This window comes from Bos grunniens, chromosome 14 (genome assembly GCF_055505025.1).
Source record: "Bos grunniens cultivar Pamir isolate PY7600 chromosome 14, Bosgru_T2T1.0, whole genome shotgun sequence".
NCBI classification, from domain to species: domain Eukaryota; kingdom Metazoa; phylum Chordata; class Mammalia; order Artiodactyla; family Bovidae; genus Bos; species Bos grunniens.
The window spans coordinates 6,101,284-6,121,260 of record NC_141178.1 but is presented as its reverse complement, the minus strand read 5'-3'; the positions used below and the strand labels follow the sequence as shown (position 1 = coordinate 6,121,260).

At 40.3% G+C, this 19,977-nt stretch overlaps 2 protein-coding genes across 40 annotated transcripts in view; one reads left to right on the top strand and one right to left on the bottom strand.

Annotated features, from left to right (window-relative positions):
* Positions 1–6,307, top strand: part of RMDN1 (regulator of microtubule dynamics 1) — a 35,483-nt gene extending 29,176 nt beyond the window's left edge. For 12 of the 19 annotated variants that reach the window (XM_086335840.1, XM_086335841.1, XM_086335844.1 and 9 more), the window contains 3 exons: positions 1,036–1,066; positions 4,077–4,210; positions 4,782–4,907. In XM_086335840.1, the coding sequence (XP_086191966.1) occupies positions 1,036–1,066; positions 4,077–4,210; positions 4,782–4,832 (216 nt within the window). In that variant the 3' untranslated portion in view covers positions 4,833–4,907. Of the gene's footprint in view, positions 1–1,035; positions 1,067–4,076; positions 4,211–4,778 lie in introns of all 19 variants that reach the window. The other 7 variants (XR_015140458.1, XR_015140459.1, XR_015140461.1 and 4 more) reach the window with 2 other exon arrangements.
* Positions 6,308–9,732: 3,425 nt separating this feature from the next.
* Positions 9,733–19,977, bottom strand: part of WWP1 (WW domain containing E3 ubiquitin protein ligase 1) — a 138,949-nt gene continuing 128,704 nt past the window's right edge. For 17 of the 21 annotated variants that reach the window (XR_015140454.1, XR_015140453.1, XR_015140455.1 and 14 more), the window contains 2 exons: positions 19,724–19,796; positions 10,627–11,323 (listed from right to left, as the gene is read on the bottom strand). Coding sequence is in view for 14 of the 21 variants with exons in the window: in XM_086335825.1 (XP_086191951.1) it covers positions 11,224–11,323; positions 19,724–19,796 (173 nt within the window). In the remaining 7 variants the exon portion in view is untranslated. Of the gene's footprint in view, positions 11,324–19,723; positions 19,797–19,977 lie in introns of all 21 variants that reach the window. The other 4 variants (XR_015140451.1, XM_086335831.1, XM_086335834.1 and 1 more) reach the window with 2 other exon arrangements.

Below are 19,977 nucleotides of genomic sequence, written 5' to 3'. Positions count from 1 at the left end.
TTTCTTTTTGAAATCTGTAACATATGAAAATTATAAAATAGAGCAGGAAATACGCAATTGCTTCTCAGTATATTTTAGGGACACATTCTAGGCTTCCCTGGTGGCCCAGATGGCACACATTCTGTAAGATAACAGCCGTCTGGGAATTAGAGCATGTTTGTATTGATAGATAGTACTTAGAGCATTTTGTAAAAGCAGGTTTGAAAGCCTTATAGTCTCATTTCTAAGGTCTTTGCTTTTCCTGTTAAAAGTAAAACTGAAAGGGATTTCAGGGCACATATTTTGGGTTTACTTATCACAAAATTTTCAGGGTAAGGAAGGAGACGGTTGAAAAACATTTCCCAATACTTGATCACAGTGTTTTCTGTGAAGCTATAGTGTAGAATTTGAGGTAGAGTTGTGAAATATTTGTTTTTATTAAAAAGAATGCATTCTCACAAAAAAGACAGAATCATCTCTACTCCAACAAATTAGTTATGTATCTAAAAGATAAGTGTCAGTTGCCGTACTATGGAAACAGGTTTAAGTGGGACGAAAAGGAATTAGCAGGGACTTGCAGGTGGACATGAACATCTTATGTAGGGATTTCTGTTACAAAGGACTCTTAGAGATACATTGGCCCAACCTGTGTATTGCTGTAAACACACCTTTTAATTTTATCTAGTTTTTATTCATAAAGCCACTCTTCTGATTGAAGAAGAAAAATGTCAGAATAATCTGAGTTGTACATGATAATGATCTTTCCTCTCTTCATGTGGTGCTGGTTTCAGTCCGAGTTCTGAGTAACAATCAAGTTATTACTAGAAATGTATGTAATCTGTATTCTGATGATTTAATAGTGTTATGTTCAATTTTGCTGTATTAACTCTCATTGTTGATGAATTGACTGTTATTTAAGGGGATCATTATTTTAGGATGGTTTGATTTACTTCCTATATTTAATGTAGGAATAGATCTTTTGAAAAAATGCTTTTTCAGTACTCTGTTTTAATCCTTTTCAATGTATTGAAAATACAATTTTTGTGTATTTGACAGGCCCTAGGCTACTTTCACAGGGCAGAGCAAGGTAACCTTTTTTATTTCATATAACTGTATGAATGTCAAACATGTAATAGTAATTTTTCTTGTGGGGTCTTCCCGGACCAGGGGTAGAATGCGTGTCCCCTGCATTCCCGTCCAGTGTACCACGAGGGAAGTCCTCAAATAATTTTTAGAAGTCCTTATTTAGTAAAGATCTCCTGAGAAAGAAATAGACTCCTAGTGAATTTAGAGCTGCAGTTCTAACAGTCCTTCATTTGATGTAATTCAACCTTCCTTTTTGAGAGGAGGCTTTGATGGATTAACTCTTTAAGATTGCACAGCAAATCAGAAGCATGTATTTATCTTCATTTAAAATTTTTATTTTTTAACACCAAAGTATAATTGACATATAACACTGTATTAGCTTCATGTGTACAGCATGACTTGATATTCACAGACATCATGAAACACATCATGATCACAAAATCAAGTCCAGTCAACACCTGTCACCTCACAGAGTTACTAAAAGACACTTTTTAAAGATCAACTGTCTTAGCAAATTTCAGATGGCATTTAAATGAGAACTCTCTGCTTTAAACCAGGTCAGTCTTTGTTCTGTTGCAGATAGCCTTTTGTGGTGAAGAGTTTTATGTTACCCTTACTTTGAAGAAACAGCCAGCCTAGAAAACATTAGCTTACGTTTATCCTTTCTAATGGCAGAAACTAGAGACGTCAGAGACAGAAGCCTAAGGTCCAAATACTCCCACCCCCCCCAAAAAAAAACCGTTGCCAATATGTCTATAAAACTTAATCAGAAGAAAATTAAAACAATTTACTAAATTTGAGAGCCTACTCATATGGACTTGTTCAAATGCTTTCATAATAGCAAAGCATTTTAAAACACATTTCTTCTAAAGAATTTTGTCTGAATGTTAACTGTGTTATGTGTTAATTCTGACTTACTGTTAATGACCTTCCATTGACATCCTCTCATGATGGTAGTTTTACATTATCATGGGTATGATGTGGGAATGCATTTTTCTCGAACTTAAAGTATAATTACAAAGTTAAAAAAGCACCTTAAGAGACTTAAGCATTTGGGTTGCTGAGAAGAACATGGTCATACTTTTATGGAGCCAAATGACCCTTGGTAATTCCATCATCCTCCAGGCTTCACTGTACGGTCACCTCCTCTCGGGGGCCTTTGCTTATGGCTGATGTTTGGTTTAGAAACTCTTCCCATGCTTTTAGTACCCTTTATTTCCCCCTTCATGGCCCTTAGCAGTCCACAGTGTGACTGTTTCCCTGTCTGAAACGAAATTCAGGGAAGATGTGACTGTCTTCTGCGTACATGGCACCCTCGTCGCTTAGCACAGAACACTGGGCAGACTTGCCAAAGGGCGGCGTTAGCGGGGGCGGAATGACGGAGTCTGCTTAACTCTGAGGAAGCCTTATGCACATCAGCATGGCATCTTACAAACATCTTCGGATTAAAGAACTAAAACAAGTTTGGGTTAAGAAACAAATGTAGTTAATCATAAATCATATCCAGGAAAAATTATACTTTAAATATAGAAGGGTCCCAGGTTGATAGGAAACTATAAATTAATGCAGTAAGACAGTCCCATGCTTTCCTTCATAGGCTTTTTGTTCACATTTTTGCTTCAGCCAAACATATTCTCCACTTAGATGTTAAAATTCTGCTCAGCCCCCAAGTCAGCCCGTGTGTAACCTCTTAGCTGCTTTTTTTCGGTTTCCCATAGAACTTTAAAATTTGTACTCCTGTCAAAGCAGTATCTCTATTCTTATGTTACATTCATATGTGCTAATGCTTGTCACTGCTTTTCATTACAAATTCCAAAAGAGCAGAGACTTTATCTGTGCTTAAACATAGCCCACGGGCTTCCCTGGCGGCTCAGCAGTAAAGAATCTGCCTGGAATGCAGGAGACAGGGGTTCGATCCCTGGGTCAGGAGGATCCCCTGGAGAAGGAAATGGCAACCCACTCTAGTATTCTTGCCTGGAGAATCCGTGGACAGAGAAGCCTGGTGGGCTACAGTCCCTGGGGTCACAAAGAGTCAGACAACAACTGGGCACCACCACCAAACATAGCCCACATTCAGTAAAGGCTGATCAAATGTGTGTACACACACACACACACACACACACACACACACACTCATCATGACTTCATTTACTCAGGCACCAAGTACATACTGAGCACAGTTCGAGGCACTGTTCTAGGCACTTAGGATCCAGGGAACAAAGAGGTGGGGCTTATTGTCTATCAGGACCCCTCAGGTTTTCATCTATTAAATGGAGTACCAGTTTTATAAAATTGCTGTGAAAATAAGAAATATGTGTAATATAAATGGCTAGCACAAAGTAGACACTCAAAAAATAGTAATTATCTCAAAATTTTTTGATAGGAATAGTTGAGCGAAATAGAATCCTCATTAGCCTAGTATATTACAGTAAGTCCCTTACATACAAACTTTCAAGTTGGGAACCTGAAGAGATAGTTACGTTAGTTCACGTATCTGGTGTACACTGTCAGCGTGCGCGTCCCCTACAGGAGTGTGGGCTTCCGTGTGCTGGGCAGTGCTGTGGAGGCGCAGGATCTTCATTTCAAGCCCAGGAGGTCCGGAAGCAGGTGTGAGAGCAGCAGGGCTGTAGCTGGTATCTCCTGTGCTGACTGACGACCCTTCAGCTCTGCCATCTCCCCTCCTCCTCCTCCTCCACAAAGTAACTGTCTGTCCGCTCAGTGCCAGCCCCTGGATGCCAGCTGTTGTACTGTAAAGGTTTTTATGTATTATTTGTGAAAAGTATTCCACTACAATACTACATAGCCCATTGTATTAGTTGGCCTAGGCTAACTTTCCTGGACTTAGGAACCAACCAGACGTACGAATGTGTGCACTCTCAGAATGGGTCTTGTTCAAATGGAGGGGACCTACTGTATTGGCATTTAGACCAGAAAATTTAAGCCTTGCAAAATAAGAGCAATACTGTTTCACTGGAGATAAAATGTAAATCCTTTTTCTTTCTTACGTACAGTGGATCCAAACTTCTACAGCAAAAACTTGCTCCTTCTAGGAAAGACATATTTGAAGCTGCACAACAAAAAGCTCGCTGCTTTCTGGCTAACAAAGGCCAAGGACTACCCAGCGCACACAGAGGAGGATAAACAGGTACAGCATCTCCAGAACAAGGCAGACAGGTTTCCACTGAGGCACGTGAAGGAAAGGGGAATCAAGAACTGCTTTAAAAATGTCATTGTCTAAATGCATATTATTAAATAATAGTGCTTATTTCAAATGTATATAGCAAATGTTTTTGGAGAAAGAAATGGCAACCCACTGCAGTATTCTTGCCTGGAAAATCCCACGGACAGAGGAGCCTAGCGGGCTACCGTCCATAGGGTTGCAAAGAGCTGGACACGACTGAATACACACACATAGCAAATATTTAGTTACTACCAACAAACATGTATGAATTTCTCACTACAATATAGAATTGTTCCTGTTTGACATATCTATATATAACAGATCAGGTGATTTCTAAAACATAAAAGGCAAGGAATGTGTGCTAATGTGAAAGAATTCTCCAAGCGTCTCATCTCTGAGTTCTCTAAGGAATTTTATTCTTTGTGTACTAGTCTGGTTTTTTTTGAAACTCTTAGAAAACTACTTTATAAACTTGTTTCACAAGTTGATCTCTGTGCAGTATTGTTTATTTATAATATGCATTCTTCCGTTTTAGATACAGACAGAAGCTGCTCAGCTACTTAGAGGTTTCAGTGACAAGAACTGAGAATTTTTCAATGAAGTACCTAAGGAGCATTGCCTTTTCATCAGATTTTAAAGATAATAAATACATTAACTATAACTGTTCTATGACTGTTCTTTTAACGTTGTGACCATTTAACAGATATACAAAACTCTAGATTTCTTCACAAATAACAAGGCAAAAGAAATGGTTCCCACAAGAGTGGTAGAGACGTCTCTATGGCTGAGAGGCAGAGATGACTGCACCCAAGCTGCCAGCGATACAGCAGGGCGTGAGATTGCCAAGGGGGATGGCAGCACGTCAGGATGGGGATCAAGAAAGGAAAGCTACAGTGCAGAAGCGCTGGCTTAGGAGGGGTGCATTTTCAAGTTGGACTGAAAAGCTGAGCCCTTGCAGAGAAGCAACAGTGACAGGAGCTCAGCAGTTAATTGATGTGTCTTGGAGCCAGCCTGCATAAGGAAAGAGGTGTCAGGAGAGGACTGAAAATGGAGTGGTTTCTTTTTTAAAACGTGAGGTAGTCTTAAAAGTGGATTGATTTTGTCACTCAGTTCAGTTCAGTCGCTCAGTCGTGTCCGACTCTTTGTGACCCCATGAATCGCAGCACGCCAGGCCTCCCTGTCCATCACCAACTCCCAGAATTCACCCAGACTCACGTCCATCGAGTCAGTGATGCCATCCAGCCATCTCATCCTCTGGCGTCCCCTTCTCCTCCTGCCCCCAATCCCTCCCAGCATCAGAGTCTTTTCCAATGAGTCAGCTCTTCGCATGAGGTGGCCAAAGTACTGGAGTTTCGGCTTCAGCATCATTCCTTCCAAAGAAATCCCAGGGCTGATCTCCTTCAGAATGGACTGGTTGGATCTCCTTGCAGTCCAAGGGACTCTCAAGAGTCTTCTCCAACACCACAGTTCAAAAGCATCAATTCTTCGGTGCTCAGCTTTCTTCACAGTCCAACTCTCACATCCATACGTGACCACTGGAAAAACCATAGCCTTGACTAGACGGACCTTTGTTGGCAAAGTAATGTCTCTGCTTTTGAACATGCTATCTAGGTTGGTGAGCCCAAAGTCTATTCCCTAATGGGTGAAAGGAACGTGGAACTCAAGGAGAAATGGAAACGACGGTGTTTAAATAGGACAGTGATCCCTGGGGTGCCCAGTGCAGACCCTAAGTTCTGTGAGAAGTGGTGTCTTGAATGTCACTTAGAGACATCTGAGTGTATGTCTAGGTGGAGTTTTCTCAAAGGGAAAACATACAGTGTGCGTATGTACTCTTTGTGGTTATCATGTGTATTTTCAAACAGAAGCAAACACTCAAAGTATTGGACTATTTATACCCATCTCTGATTCAACAGTTGCTAATCTTTGCTATATTTTACTTATGTGTAAATATTCATATATTTACAAGTATCTGTAAACTTTTGAAATAGCAGACAACATATTTCATCCCTAAATATTTCAGCATTCATTGTCTCAGAATAAAGACATCCTTCTAAACACAAATTCATATTACAACTAGAAAGTTAACAGCAATTCTTTAATATCCAGCCATATTCAAATATCCTTAAATGTCCCAAAATGTCTTATACTTCTAGAAACCAAGATTCAAAGATCATACATTGCATTTAATTTTCCACCTTAGTTTTTTAAAATCTAGAACAGTAACCCATCTTTCTCTCACAGCGTTGTTTTTAAAAAGGCCAGTCCAGTTGTCTTTCAAATCGTCCCTCCTTCCAGAATGGCCTTATTGACCACCTTTAGAGAAACACTGTTCCATCTTATATGTATATTAGATCTTTGACATTTATATTTATCACTTTCTCTGATAGCTACTGCTTGTCTTCACTTTTGAGATGTTTCTTTTTCTTCAGTGTTTTTTTTTTTTTTTTCCCCCTGATTTAAGTTAGTAGGCATTTCACATCTTCATGTTTTTTGGTCCAGTTCTGAATTTCTAATTTGGATTTTTCTCGTCTGCAATTATTATTTAGATATAATTCAGACTAGTACTTAGTGTTTAAGGATTTTACTGTGTTTTTTTTTTTTTCTCTCCTGTTTAGCATTTTCATCTGAAATTTCCTCGTTTTCAGTTTTCTCTTTAGAGTGACTTTGAATGTCATTTTTTGGAGGTATGACTTTTTTGTATGTATTTAATAACCAGCAATGCCACTTTATCAAATGGGAGGTAAGCAGTTTGGATTAGTTCAGTAACATCCTCAGTAATTTACAAAATGAAATAGTTTTGTAAAAATAAGATTTCTTTTAGTCATAAAGCCTTTTATGGAGGGGAGGATCTGTCTTTGATATTATGTAGAGCTGTTTAAAATTTTTTCCCTTTGCAATAGATTTGTAAGAAGTTGCCAAAAAGTACTACTCAGAAAGGTCCTGCGGATCCTCCCCTCAGTGTGCCTCGATGGTAACAGGTAACGGCAGTACAGTATCAAAGCCAGGAGACCGTACAGTCCACAGACAGTATTCAGGTTTTACCACTTTCAAGTCATCTCAGTGTCATCTATGCAGTTGTGTCACATGTAAATTTCTGTAACTGCCATGATGAAAACACAGAAGTGTTCCATCACAAAAACTCTTAGTGCTGTCCCTTACGGTCACACACATTGCCTGCCACCATCCCTAATCCTGACAACTGCTAATAATTCTCTGTAGTCCTCTATAATCTTGGCATTTCAAAAACAGTATATAAATGAATCATACAGAATGTGATCGTTTGAGATTGGCTTTTTTCATTTGGCATAACTCATTTGAGATCCATCTAAATTTAGTCAACAGTTCCTTTTTATTGTTGATTATATTTCACTGAATGGGCGTACCAGTTTATTTAAACTAGCCACCTTGCGGCATTTGGGTGGTTTCCCAACTTTGGCGTCTGTGAACATAAGGTATGACTTTTATCAGCATGCTTTTCATCTCTGGGATAAACGTCCAGGAGTGTGGTTGCCGGGTCTTTTATAGAGCTGCTGTTTCTTCCCCCGCCCCTTTACAAAGGAATAGCTCCCCCTTCTCCAAGAAGTGGCACCTTCCTGAGATTCTGATTGTGTGCTTTTTCAGCCTCTTTTGACTTCCCAGGAGTCTGACCTCCCAGGTCTCACACTGCCTCCTGGCATTTCTCCACTCTGGATGAGAACTGCTGCTTCCGGGAGTGAGCTCTGGGGCCCCATTATTCCCCTTCCTGTGCAGTGCCCACTTAATTGGCTCTTGTGTCCAGAGCTGACTGCTAGTTTGAGATGCCTATTTCCCCACATACATGTCAGCAGAAGTTTGCTGTATTCTGTCTTCTAAGCATACCATAGACATGGGCTACGGGTGATTACAACTGCCTCTGCTTGTGCACCTTTTAAGAATGAGAGCAGACATCTGACTTGGAAAGTGGCTATTATCCTACTCTTGTTGCCAGAAATTTTCCTATCTGAGTGGACTAGTTACAGATTTTGTAAAAATGATTTTTCTCAGACTCACTTTTTAAAATAAACATAATTACATCAAGGAAAAAAACAAAACACCCTGAGAACTTGATGGAATTTTGAGGATTAAACAGCATGTATTTACCAAGAGTATCAGTAAATATTTAAAAATGCTGTTAACATCTGATCGTCCTTGGTCAAAGACTGGGGAGAGAAAATTTGGAATTGAGGAGAATGCCACTTCTGTTCCAACTACAGTGCATGTGCTGTGGAAGTGAGGGCAGAAGGTGCCAGTTTTGTACTATTACTCTTTGTTATTGGTTTGGGATCCCCCTGCCCTTTTTTTTTTTTTTTTTTTACCTACTTCAACCACAGAATATTTCTGGTAGATTCTGTAATGCCCATTGGAGACTCTTTTGAGGTTCAACCAAATATTCAGACTCAAAAAGCCTGTGACAGGCTTCATCTGGCACCAGTTCACTCAGATGCACAAAAACCAAGCTGGCCCTGGCGGTCCATGTCAGGCTTCCCGACATTCGGATGACCTTACAGCAGCATCAGGAGCAGCGCATCCATGCAGCTCCAGAACGACCATCGCCCCGGGTCACAGCTCGGGAATCCCAAAGGGACAGGCCCGTAAGAGTTTTCCCATCCCGGGAAGTCCGCAGCTGTGGTTTCCTGTCAAGTATCTGGAGTCTTCCCAGTCCGGACACAATGTACCAGTTAGGGGTCCTTTTTATGAACAGAAAAGGTACTGCCCACAGCACTGTTGGCGCACCAACCTACCTAGTCTTGAAAACGGGAAAAGCTAGGGTGTCTGAGCTGCGGCCCAAGGGCGCAAGTGTTGGTTAACCCTTTTGCCCCACAAGCACTGAACACACAAACCCCACGGGTGGCTTCTCTCCCTGGCAGGCAGGCAGCTGCTCTGATGGGTGGACTCGTGCGCTGACGCGCGGTGCTGGGAGTGAAGGGCGCTGGGCCCGCCTCTGCACCCACTGCGGGGTTGTGGTCAGGCCTTGCACCGGGGGCCTTGCACTTGACTTCTCTCTGCTCAGCCCAGCCCAGGATGGGCACTGCCAAGGGAGGGGAGGACACAGGTCTCAGGTTCCTCTCACGGCCAGAGTGCACGTACCAGACAAGCCGGGATATCCTGCCTACAGGCCTGGGTTTCTAGGAATCAGACAGAAGAGCCTGACGAGCTCTCCAGGACGCTGGTTTCCTCTCTGAAGCCCCTGTGGTACAGCAGTTTCTTACCTGGAGTGAGGAGGCAGGCATGGGCACCCTGAGAGCTTCATCAGACCTGCCACGTGGCCCTTTCTGCACGCTGGGCGATAGCCACTGCCGTCTCAGCGAAGCTCAGCGGCGCTGCCCTCATGGTCTAAGTCAAGTGGCCCTTTTCAAAGACTGGGCACCCTCTCATGCGTAATCTGCCCTGTACACTCATTCTCTTATTTTTTATTCTTTAGGCATGAGAATAACTAGAAAGTCAGGAATGAGGATTTGGGAAAAGTATTCAACCAAGTGGATCACTGACTTTTATTTCATCTTTACTATGAATTCTGAATAAAAACGTAGAACATAATCTAAATATGTAGAAAAAGTTTTGGCAAAGCAAAAAGTATTGTTTAGAGAAGTTAAATTGTATACTAGTATTATCTGTATGTACTTAGTGAAATATGTTACTGGTAACATTCTAAGATGTCAGTTCCATGGTTAAAAAAAATTTACGTTAATGAAATTTATAGTGTATACTGAAATGATACAAGTGGAAATTTAAATTTTTATATTAATAAGGAAGCCCCACTTGCTAAAGTAGCATTAATACCATTCACATCAGATTGTTACACATTTTTGTAGTTCAGTAAATGTCTTTGATAATGAAAAACAAAGTATTACCTAGGACAAAAATAATTTATATAAAAAGGGGGGAAGACCAAAATATTTTTTATATGCTTATTCAGATACATAGAACTTTTATGAATTTAAGAGGAATGAAGATATTCAAACTGTAATAGGAAATCATTAGACTTATTTGAATATTTAGATGCTTATGTTAAGTCTTCAATCCATCTGGTTTTATAAAACCAAAATTTCGAACACAAAAGCAGAAAAGTTCACATTACCTTTTTATATGTTCCTAAGTATCAAATTATATCAATTTATTCTGTATTTAAAGAACATCATAGATACTAAAACTAAAGTACAGAAGTGTCTGATTCTTTTTAATTCCACAAAAAGCTAGCATCTCAAAGTAACATGTAAACAAACCTCTATGCTGCTCAGTGAATTCTCCCCAATTTCCAGAATAAACTAAATGGTAGTAGATCTAGTATATGATTTACTCATGTAAGTTACGGTTTCATTAATGACTTTGACTGACTGTATTAGTGATGTAGCAAAGAGGGAAAATTTTCAACTACTGTATTTATTTAAAATAAACTGACAGGTTCAAGCACCCATCTTAAGAAAAGCCAGCAGCACTTTTTTAACATATTCAAAGTAAGATTTTGGCCTAAGCCCTTAATACCTTCCTGAACAGCCATTGCAGCTAAACACCCTCAAGAGATGTTACATCAGGGAAAAAAACATGGAGCAATTTGAACTTCTTCCCCTGGATAACAGAAAACAAGGTAAAGCAAATCCAGACTACTTTCGAATGAGTGGCTGTCACGTTTAATACACTCTGAGCTCTATAAAACTAGAGCCACTATCATATATGCTTATATAGATATATACTTATTTTTAATAAAGTCTCTTGCTTGCTTCAAAATTTAAGGATGATTTTTTTTTTTTCCTGGTCAGTCATTTCAAGGGAACAATAAATAAAAGTAGAAAAGGATGAGCTGTTTTGCATATTTCTGTGGAAGAACGGAAAACATTTATACTTTTGAGAGATTCAGAAAATTCACTGTACAGAATGAACAGCTTATATACACTATCTGTGCAACTTTTCTTGGCTGGGGTATTTAAATGCAAGAGCTCCTCCAAGACAAGAAGCCACATTCATTCTTGTCCAAATCCCTCTGTTTCTTCTATTGCAAAAAGAAGTTTTTCCTTTAGTTGTTCATAACTCTTATATGGTGGTAGATCCAAGCGATTAAAACTGAACAAAAACAAAAACAAAATGTGTTTTCAATAAAATAAACAAAATATTTCTAATACAATATATTTTAAAAATACATTTGAAAAACTGAACAGGAAGAATATAAAAATTTTGTTGGAAGTATTCTAACAGACAATTTACTACTATATTAATACTTAGTGAACATATTAAATATATAAATTTTCTTATAGCAATCGACTCAATTTTAAGACCTATTCATAAAAATATTTTAGTGTTTCCCAGAGAAAGCTGGAATTACAAATATACCTGTAGCAGTAATGGATAAAACCACTGGAATATTTTTCCTCTTCTCTATAGTATCAGGTTACACTGTTTCTGGAGTCCCCCTAACTTCTCTTGGGTTAAAAGAGTCCATTTCTTTCACTCATTCACCTATGAATTCACTCACTCATCAGTTACTTACTGAATCTTTTCTGTACCAGGTATTTCTCCCAGGAGCTAGTGATAGAGATGAAAAACTAAGGTCCATGTTCTCACTGAACTTACATTCTAGGGCGGAGACTGTCTATCACCAAATATATACTTTTGTCTTTTCAAGTATCTTGTCATATGTTGGGCTTCCCTGGTAGCTCAGTTGGTAAAGAATCCGCCCACAATGCAGGAGACCCCGGTTCTATTCCTGGGTGGGGAAGATCCGCTGGAGAAGGGATAGGCTACCCACTCCAGTATTCTTGGGCTTCCCTGGTGGCTCGGCTGGTAAAGAATCCATCTGCAACGTGGGAGACCTAGGTTCGATCCCTGGGTTGGGAAAATCCCCTGGAGAAGGAAAAGGCTACCCACTCCAGTATTCTGGCCTGGAGAATTCCATGGACTGTATAGTCCATGGGGTCGCAAAGAGTCGGACACAAGGGAGCGACTTTCACTTTCACTTGTCGTATGTAGAACTATTTCTAAAATAATACGCTTGCAGTCTTGCCAGACTCAAAGAGAATTCCCTGCTGGGATTAACTGATGAAATACAAAAAACATGGAAAATGCTTAAATCACCAGAGTTTTGTTTTACAATTTACACAGGTGTAGACTAACATTTAATTTTCTAAGATACATCACTGAGTATCTGGGTCAGGATTCAGGAGTTTTGGATTTCGGTCCCCACTCTACTAGGGTCTAGTGAGATAGCTCTGAGAAGTCAAAACCGTTCTGTACTTTTATCTTCTCACGTGGAAGGCTTCTAGAGATGCTCCAGTTCCCTTCTACTCCTCCTACCAGTTATCTGCCCTAGTCAGGAAACTGTACATCAGGAGAGAGCCTTTTGAAACAGGAAAGGCAGCCAATTAAAACTGTGTTCTTCTCAGACCATGTTTCCCTCTGAAAAGCTGTTCACAGTACCAAGCAAGGGAAGCGTTCTCTTCCCCCGGCCCCTCCCGCCGCCTCTGCCTGAGGTGCAGTCTGACAGTGGACTGAGGCCGGGGGAGACTTCCCAACAGGAGCCCCACACTAGGACAGCCGATCCCCTGCCTGTGTCAGACTGTCCTGCTCATCAGGTCGCCCCGCCATTTCCCCCCGATCATCTCTGTCGCTGCCATATCCACCTGCATCTACTTCCTCCTCCTCTTATCTGTACCATCAGAATTTCCTGCCTACTGGTCTTGTGTACAGTTTTCTTTTTCACTTCTTCACAATCTATCTAGCCTTACATCACCTTCAGCGGTCCTTTATTAAAAAGACATGCAAGTACAAAGCCCCTTTGCTGCTGCTAACTCCTGTGGAGGGGGAGTGGGAGGGGCGGCCTGGGCCGCTTGGTGCAGCCCCACCGCTTATTCAGTGTTCTCCAGGCAGACCACACGCTCGTCTGTTCTACGGCTATGCTCTTATTTACGGCTCTCCGATGTTCCGGAATACCCTTTCTGCCTATGAAATTATTATTAAGAATCAGTCCAAATGCTACAAAACTTCCTCCAAGAATTCTTCTTGAACATGTTATACAGACTTCGTAATTCCGCTCTCCATAAGGTCTTTTTATTTCTATTTAGGATTTACTCTGTATTATGACTGACTGGTTTCTTCCATTAGATTCTAAAGTTCACAAGGGCAGAGTCCCCTTTATTCTCCTGACACAGACCCATTTTGCGTACAGGAGACATTTAGTACATGTTGAGTTGAACCATGTAAGAAAATGGGTATCTTTAAAGCATTCAAAACCATGGCTCTAAGACATGAGCTATTCTGTTCTGTGCTGCTTTACAAAAAGACAAAAACATACTAAAAATACTCATCTTTTGCTGAGTACCTACTATGTGAATATCAGAATACTGTTTTAGTTTAGCTTTTTAAACTAAACTAACACTGGAGTAGGTAGTGTTCACTACTTCTATTTTCTTATATGTAAAAAGGGGAGGGACAAGTACCCCATTAGCTCGTTTCACACGTACGTCGCCTGCTGTCCCCATATCCAGAGAGCAGCCGCCTCTCTAAGCACAGCCCTGGGGACCGCAGCAGTGGGACCCCGCCTGAGGGCCCTCAGGACTGCCTCCCCAGACTGCAGGTACCGCACCGCGCCCCTCAGTCACTGCCGGACACGCAAGTCTCTCTGCGTCATCTTTTCACCTAAATCCTCACCCCGGTCCTGATCTACTCTATTTCCCCCGATCTGAACAGTATCTCCACCTGTGCCCTCCATCTCACAGCGTTCCAGTCCGTTCTTCTGAACTTATATTACATGATTTGCAGGCTTCTATAGTCTTAATGGGCTTTCCTGGTGGCTCAGATGGTAAAGAATCTGCCTGCAAATGCGGAGAGCTGTGTTTGATCCCTGGGTCAGGAAGATCCCCTGGAGACAGTCTTAACAGCTCCTCTCTTGCCTTAACTAAAACTCAGCTAGTCTGAAACAGTCCATTTCCTTTGCAGCCAGCCAACACACTTTCGTCCTCTGAAGCAAACGATCTGGCGATGAAGCCTTTTGCACTCTTGCTATCACCTCCTTCCTGACCATGTTCCTTCGCTCACTGACACCTCTGGCCCCTGCTTCACAGTCCTCTCGTTCACTCAGATGACAGGCAACGCTACGGCCTCCCAGGTCTTCACCCTTCTTCAGGGATCTGTTCCCCTACTTTAGTATCATACCTTGAACTTGGTCACCAGCAGCGAAGGAAATTATTAACTGAAACACTCTATTCTCTGATTATCTGTTTTCCCCAACTTACTTCAATCAAAATGCCAACCTATTAACCCAATACTTTCTCACCATCCTACCTTGTCCACAGACTCTTCTGATCTTCACTTCTTAAGCCACAGCCCATCATTGTAAGTATTAGGTTGGTGCAAAGGTTAACTGTAGTCTCAGCACTGTTGAAATTGCCATTTGATACTGGAATACATTCTTGATAAACGTGGTTATGTTATACATCACTTTAATGCACGTTTCTCGCTTTATGTTTTTTTTTTGCTAATGATTCAGTTCAGTTCAGTCACTCAGTCGTGTCCGACTCCTTGTGACCCCATGACCCACAGCATGCCAGGCCTCCCTGTCCATCACCAACTCCCAGAGTCCACACAAACCCATGTCCATCGAGTCGGTGATGCCATCCAACCATCTCATCCTCTGTCGTCCCCTCCTCCCGCCCTCAATCTTTCCCAGCATCAGGGTCTTTTCAAATGAGTCAGCTCTTTGCATCAGGTGGCCAAAGTATTGAAGTTTCAGCTTCAACATCAGTCCTTCCAATGAACACCCAGGACTGATTTCCTTTAGGATGGACTGGTCGGATCTCTTTGCAGTCCAAGGGGTTCTCAAGAGTCTTCTCCAATACCACAGTTCCAAAGCATCAATTCTTCAGTGCTCAGCTTTCTTCACAGTCCAACTCTCACATCCATACATGACCACTGGAAAAACCATAGCCTTGACTAGATGGACCTTTGTTGGCAAAGTAATGTCTCTGCTTTTCAATATGCTATCTAGGTTGGTTATAACTTTCCTTCCAAGGAGTAAGAATCTTTTAATTTCATAGCTGCAATCACCATCTGCAGTGATTTTTCAGCCCAGAAAAATAAATTCAGCCACTGTTTCCCCATCTATCTGCCACGAAGTGATGGGATCAGATGCCATGATCTTAGTTTTCTGAATGTTGAGCTTTAAGCCAATTTTTTCACTCTCCACTTTCACTTTCACCAAGAGGCTTTTGAGTTCCTCTTCACTTTCTGCCATAAGGGTGGTGTCATCTGCATATCTGAGGTTATTGATATTTCTCCTGGCAATCTTGATTCCAGCTTGTGCTTCCTCCAGCCCAGCGTTTCTCATGATGTATTCTGCATATAAGTTAAATAAGCAGGGTGACAATATACAGCCTTGACATACTCCTTTTCCTATTTGGAACCAGTATGCTGTTCCATGTCCAGTTCTGTTAGGTCCTCACCTGCATACAGGTTTCTCAAGAGGCAGGTCAGGTGGTCTGGTATTCCCATCTCTTCCAGAATTTTCCACAGTTTACTGTGATCCACAAGGTCAAAGTCTTTGGCATAGTCAATAAAGCAGAAATAAAGGTTTTTCTGGAACTCTCTTGCTTTTTCGATGATCCATCAGATGTTGGCAATTTGATCTCTGGTTCCTGTGCCCTTTCTAAAACCAGCTTGAACATCAGGAAGTTCATGGTTCACTTATTGCTGAAGCCTGGCTTGGAGAATTTTAAGCATTACGTTACTAGCATGTGAGATGAGTGTAATTGTGCGGTAGTTTGAGCATTCTTTGGCATTGCCTTTCTTTGGGATTGGAATGAAAACTGACCTTTTCCAGTCCTGTGGCCACGCTGTTTATTTTATATTTACTTTAGACTATGGAAAGGATGTTAGATGAAAAGCAAATTCGAGTGATTGTCTTATTTGATTTCAAAATGAGGCATAAAGCAGCAGAGACAACTTGCAACATCAACAATCCATCTGGCCCAGGAACTGCTAATGCACGTACAGTGCAGTGGTGTTTCAAGAAGTATGCAGAGGAGACGAGAGCCTTGAAGATGAGGACCGTAAGGGCTGGCCATCGGAAGTTACAATGATGAACTGAGAAGATCATCAAAGCTGATCCTCTTACCACTGCAGAAGTGACTGAAGAACTCAGCGTTGACCATTCCATGGTCATTCCACATTTGAAAGGAAGTGGAAAGGTGAAAAGGCTCTGTAAGTGGGTGCCTTATGAGCTGACTGAAAATTTAAAAAAAACTGTTTTTCTGAAATGCCATCTTCTCTTATTGTACGCAACACACCATTTCTCGATTGGATTGTGGCATGTGATGAAAGGTAGATTTATATGACAACCAGCAACGACCAGCTCAGTGGCTGGACTGAGGAGAAGCTCCGAAGCACTTCTCAAAGCCAAACTTACACCAAAAAAAGGTCATGGTCAAATACAAAAAAAAAAAAAGATCACAGTCACAGTTTGGTGGTCTGCTGCCCGTCTGATCCATTACAACTTTCTGAATCGTGGTGAAACCATTACATCTGAGAAGTATGTTCAGCAAATTGATGAGATGCACTGAAAACTGCAACGTCTGCAGGCAGCATTGGTCAACTGAAAGGGCCCAATTCTCCACGACACCTGACCACACGCTGCACAAGCAGTGCTTCAAAAGTTGAACCAATTGGGCTATGAAGTTTTGCCTTATCTACCGTATTCACCTAACCTCTCGCCAACTGACTACAACTTCTTCAAGCATCTGGACAACATTCTGCAGGGAAAATGCTTTCCTCAAGAGTTTGTCTAATCCCAAAGTATGGATTTCTATGTTACAGGAACAGACAAACTTATTTCTCACTGGCAAAAGTGTGTTGACTGTAATGGTTCCTATTTTGATTAATAAAGATGTGTTTGAGCCTAGTTACAATGATTTAAAATTCATGGTCTAAAACTGCAATTACTTTTGCACCAACCTAATAGTTTATAGAAGTCATGGTCCATCGTTATAATCACTACCTTGCAAATACTTTAAAATCTTAGCTCTCCTTTTTGAACTTACTCATACTCTGAATGAATTCAGCCTTCTACTTTCTCATTCCTTGTACCTTATCAGTTGAAAATTACTGCAGGGGATATCTGACGACTTCACATTAACTACTAGATCCAAGTGGGCAATCCAATGCTGCCCAGCATTCTCAGCCATGTTTCTCTAGAAAACACTTGTCTCGTCCCTGACAACTCTCCCTTTCTTTCTCCAAGTCTTTCCCTTCTTCACTGTTAGCCAGTGACTTCACCTTATAAATACTTGGAGGAAAAAAATCAACAGTTGATCAACTCTTTTTTCCTTCATAAAATCTAAAATCTATTTGTAGTTTAACCCAACTTTTCTTCCTCTTCTGTTACAACAAAGGAAATGTTCTTGTTTTCATCAAAAGTGAATTCCTTAACTCACACTCAGAATCCCAATTCTTTCCATCTCCTTTGGTTATGAATTCTCTGTCCCCTGCCTCAACAATCTCTCCTGCATTGAACTCACCAGTTTAATCTAACCTGCTGTTCCTGAAAGTTTTTGGTGAACAGGATCCTTTTTCACATCTAAAAATATTGAGAAATCCAAAGAGCTTTCTGTTTATGTGAATTATAACTATTGATATTTACCATAAATTTTAAAAATAATTTACTGTGAAAATGAAAGTAAGTTATTTTTATGAAAAAAGTGACTGTTTTCAAAAAAGTAGTGAAAAAAGTAGCCTTGTTTCATATTTTTGCAAATTATTTTAATGTCAGGTTTAATAGAAGACATCTGGATTCTAATACCTATGTGTTTATACTATCAAACTGCATTGTTTTAGATTAAGCATATGAAAACTCTTCCCATACAGATATGCAATTAGAAAACAGAGATGTACTCAAGTAATTTTTTCCAGATAATTATGGATATTATTCTTTGACGATATACTAAGTTTGACAAGGTTATGCATAATATGGGTTTTGAAATCATATCACAGAACCCTTTGTATTCTGTTACACGAAAGCCATTGGTTTATTTTGCACTCTGGATGTTTTTCTCATGCATGAGTTTATAACATCATGTATCAGTTATTTGGAAATACAGGTTCACCAAGTTATAATGAATTTTAAAATATTAAAAGTCTTGGGAAGCTGAGAAGCTGAATATACAAGTTTTCCAAAATTCTGATTTTTGTATGAAACCTCAATGTTATCATCACCAATAAATGCTGTTAGTTGTTTTCCTTAAAATGATGAGCTTTTACTTAATTTTCAAGAAAAATGTCTGAATGAAACAGTCTGTTATGTTTTCAAGTAACTAGAGCATTTCACAAAAAAAGCAAGCTCTTCAGCTTTCAACTCGACAACTAAGAGCTTCTTCACAAGACAAAAACCAGTGTTTCATGTAGACTTGCCATTTATTTTGTCATACAGAATATTAAAAAAAAAAACCACATACACTTCAAGTGTCAAAAGATTTAATAAAGTTAATAGTTTTTACTACTTCATAATCAACAACTTTCAATAAGCCTGGCCTTTTCTTCCCTTTTTTAAACTTCAAATGTGTGGTGTTGAAAAATGCAGAGACAGCAGTTTGGTGTCAACTGCCTTTTCCTTGACTTGTGCTAAGGCAACAGCTGTTGACCCACCATTACTTTGGTACCACAAGTGCAAATGTCAAAACAACAAAAAGGCAAAAAAAGGACAGTGTGAAAACTGACTTTGACCTCCTGAAAGCAATGCATACCTTCGGGCCATCACCATCTTCCGTCTGGATGACTAACAGCTCTGACCTCCCTGCTCTCACTTGCTCAGTTCCCTCCCGCCCCCTGCTGCCAGAGTCGGGTTTTTCTTAGATCTCATTATTCTTATATAAGACTCCTCAATGGCTCCTAATTGTATTTAGAATCTAACTGCTCATCATAGCCTATTAACCTCTACATAATGTAGCCCCTGCCTGCATTTCCAAATTCTTTTATCTTCCTCCTCGGAATCATTAAGTTCCATTCATACCAAGTCATCTTTTATTTCCTTTAAAAATGACTATACAAAGTACATACTCCCCATTTCTTCCCACAGCATGCTATTCATCAAACTCAACTTAAACATCACTGTTTCCAAGAAACTTCCCTGACCACCAATCTGGTGGGGATTCCTCCTCAGCTGTTCTCCTGGTTCCCTTTAAAGGACTCCTAGCATTCGTAAAGAGGTGTTGACCTGTTTGTCTTTTGTGCCCCCACCCCCAATGGAGTACAAACTTCATAAAAGGCAGGGAGCACTTCAATCTTATTTTATTTTATACCTAGTGGTACTTTAAATATTTTTTGAATCAATGAATACATTTCTCAAGTATTTATATTAACCAGTCACTCTAAAGTGTTTAGTTATAGAGTGCCATATTAATCAGTAAAAACTAAAATTCTGACTACTTTAGTGAATCAACAATTATACTCAGTCACTGTACTATTTAAGATTTTTCAACTTACCATGTGTGGCTTCTTGGTAACCAGGTATCTTTGCCAACTTTTTCAATGCAAAATTTTTGAGGCCCATTACTTCCTAAATCAGGGAAATATGACAAAATGTATTTGGTCCTTTAAACTTTTTAGTTTTGACAACTAGTCAAACCAGAACACATCACAGAATCAACATGAATGATACAGAGTAAACTACAATGCAAATGGCTTCCGCCCAGAGAAGCTTGTTAATGCAGAGATCCAGCAATAGGACTCACAAAGTA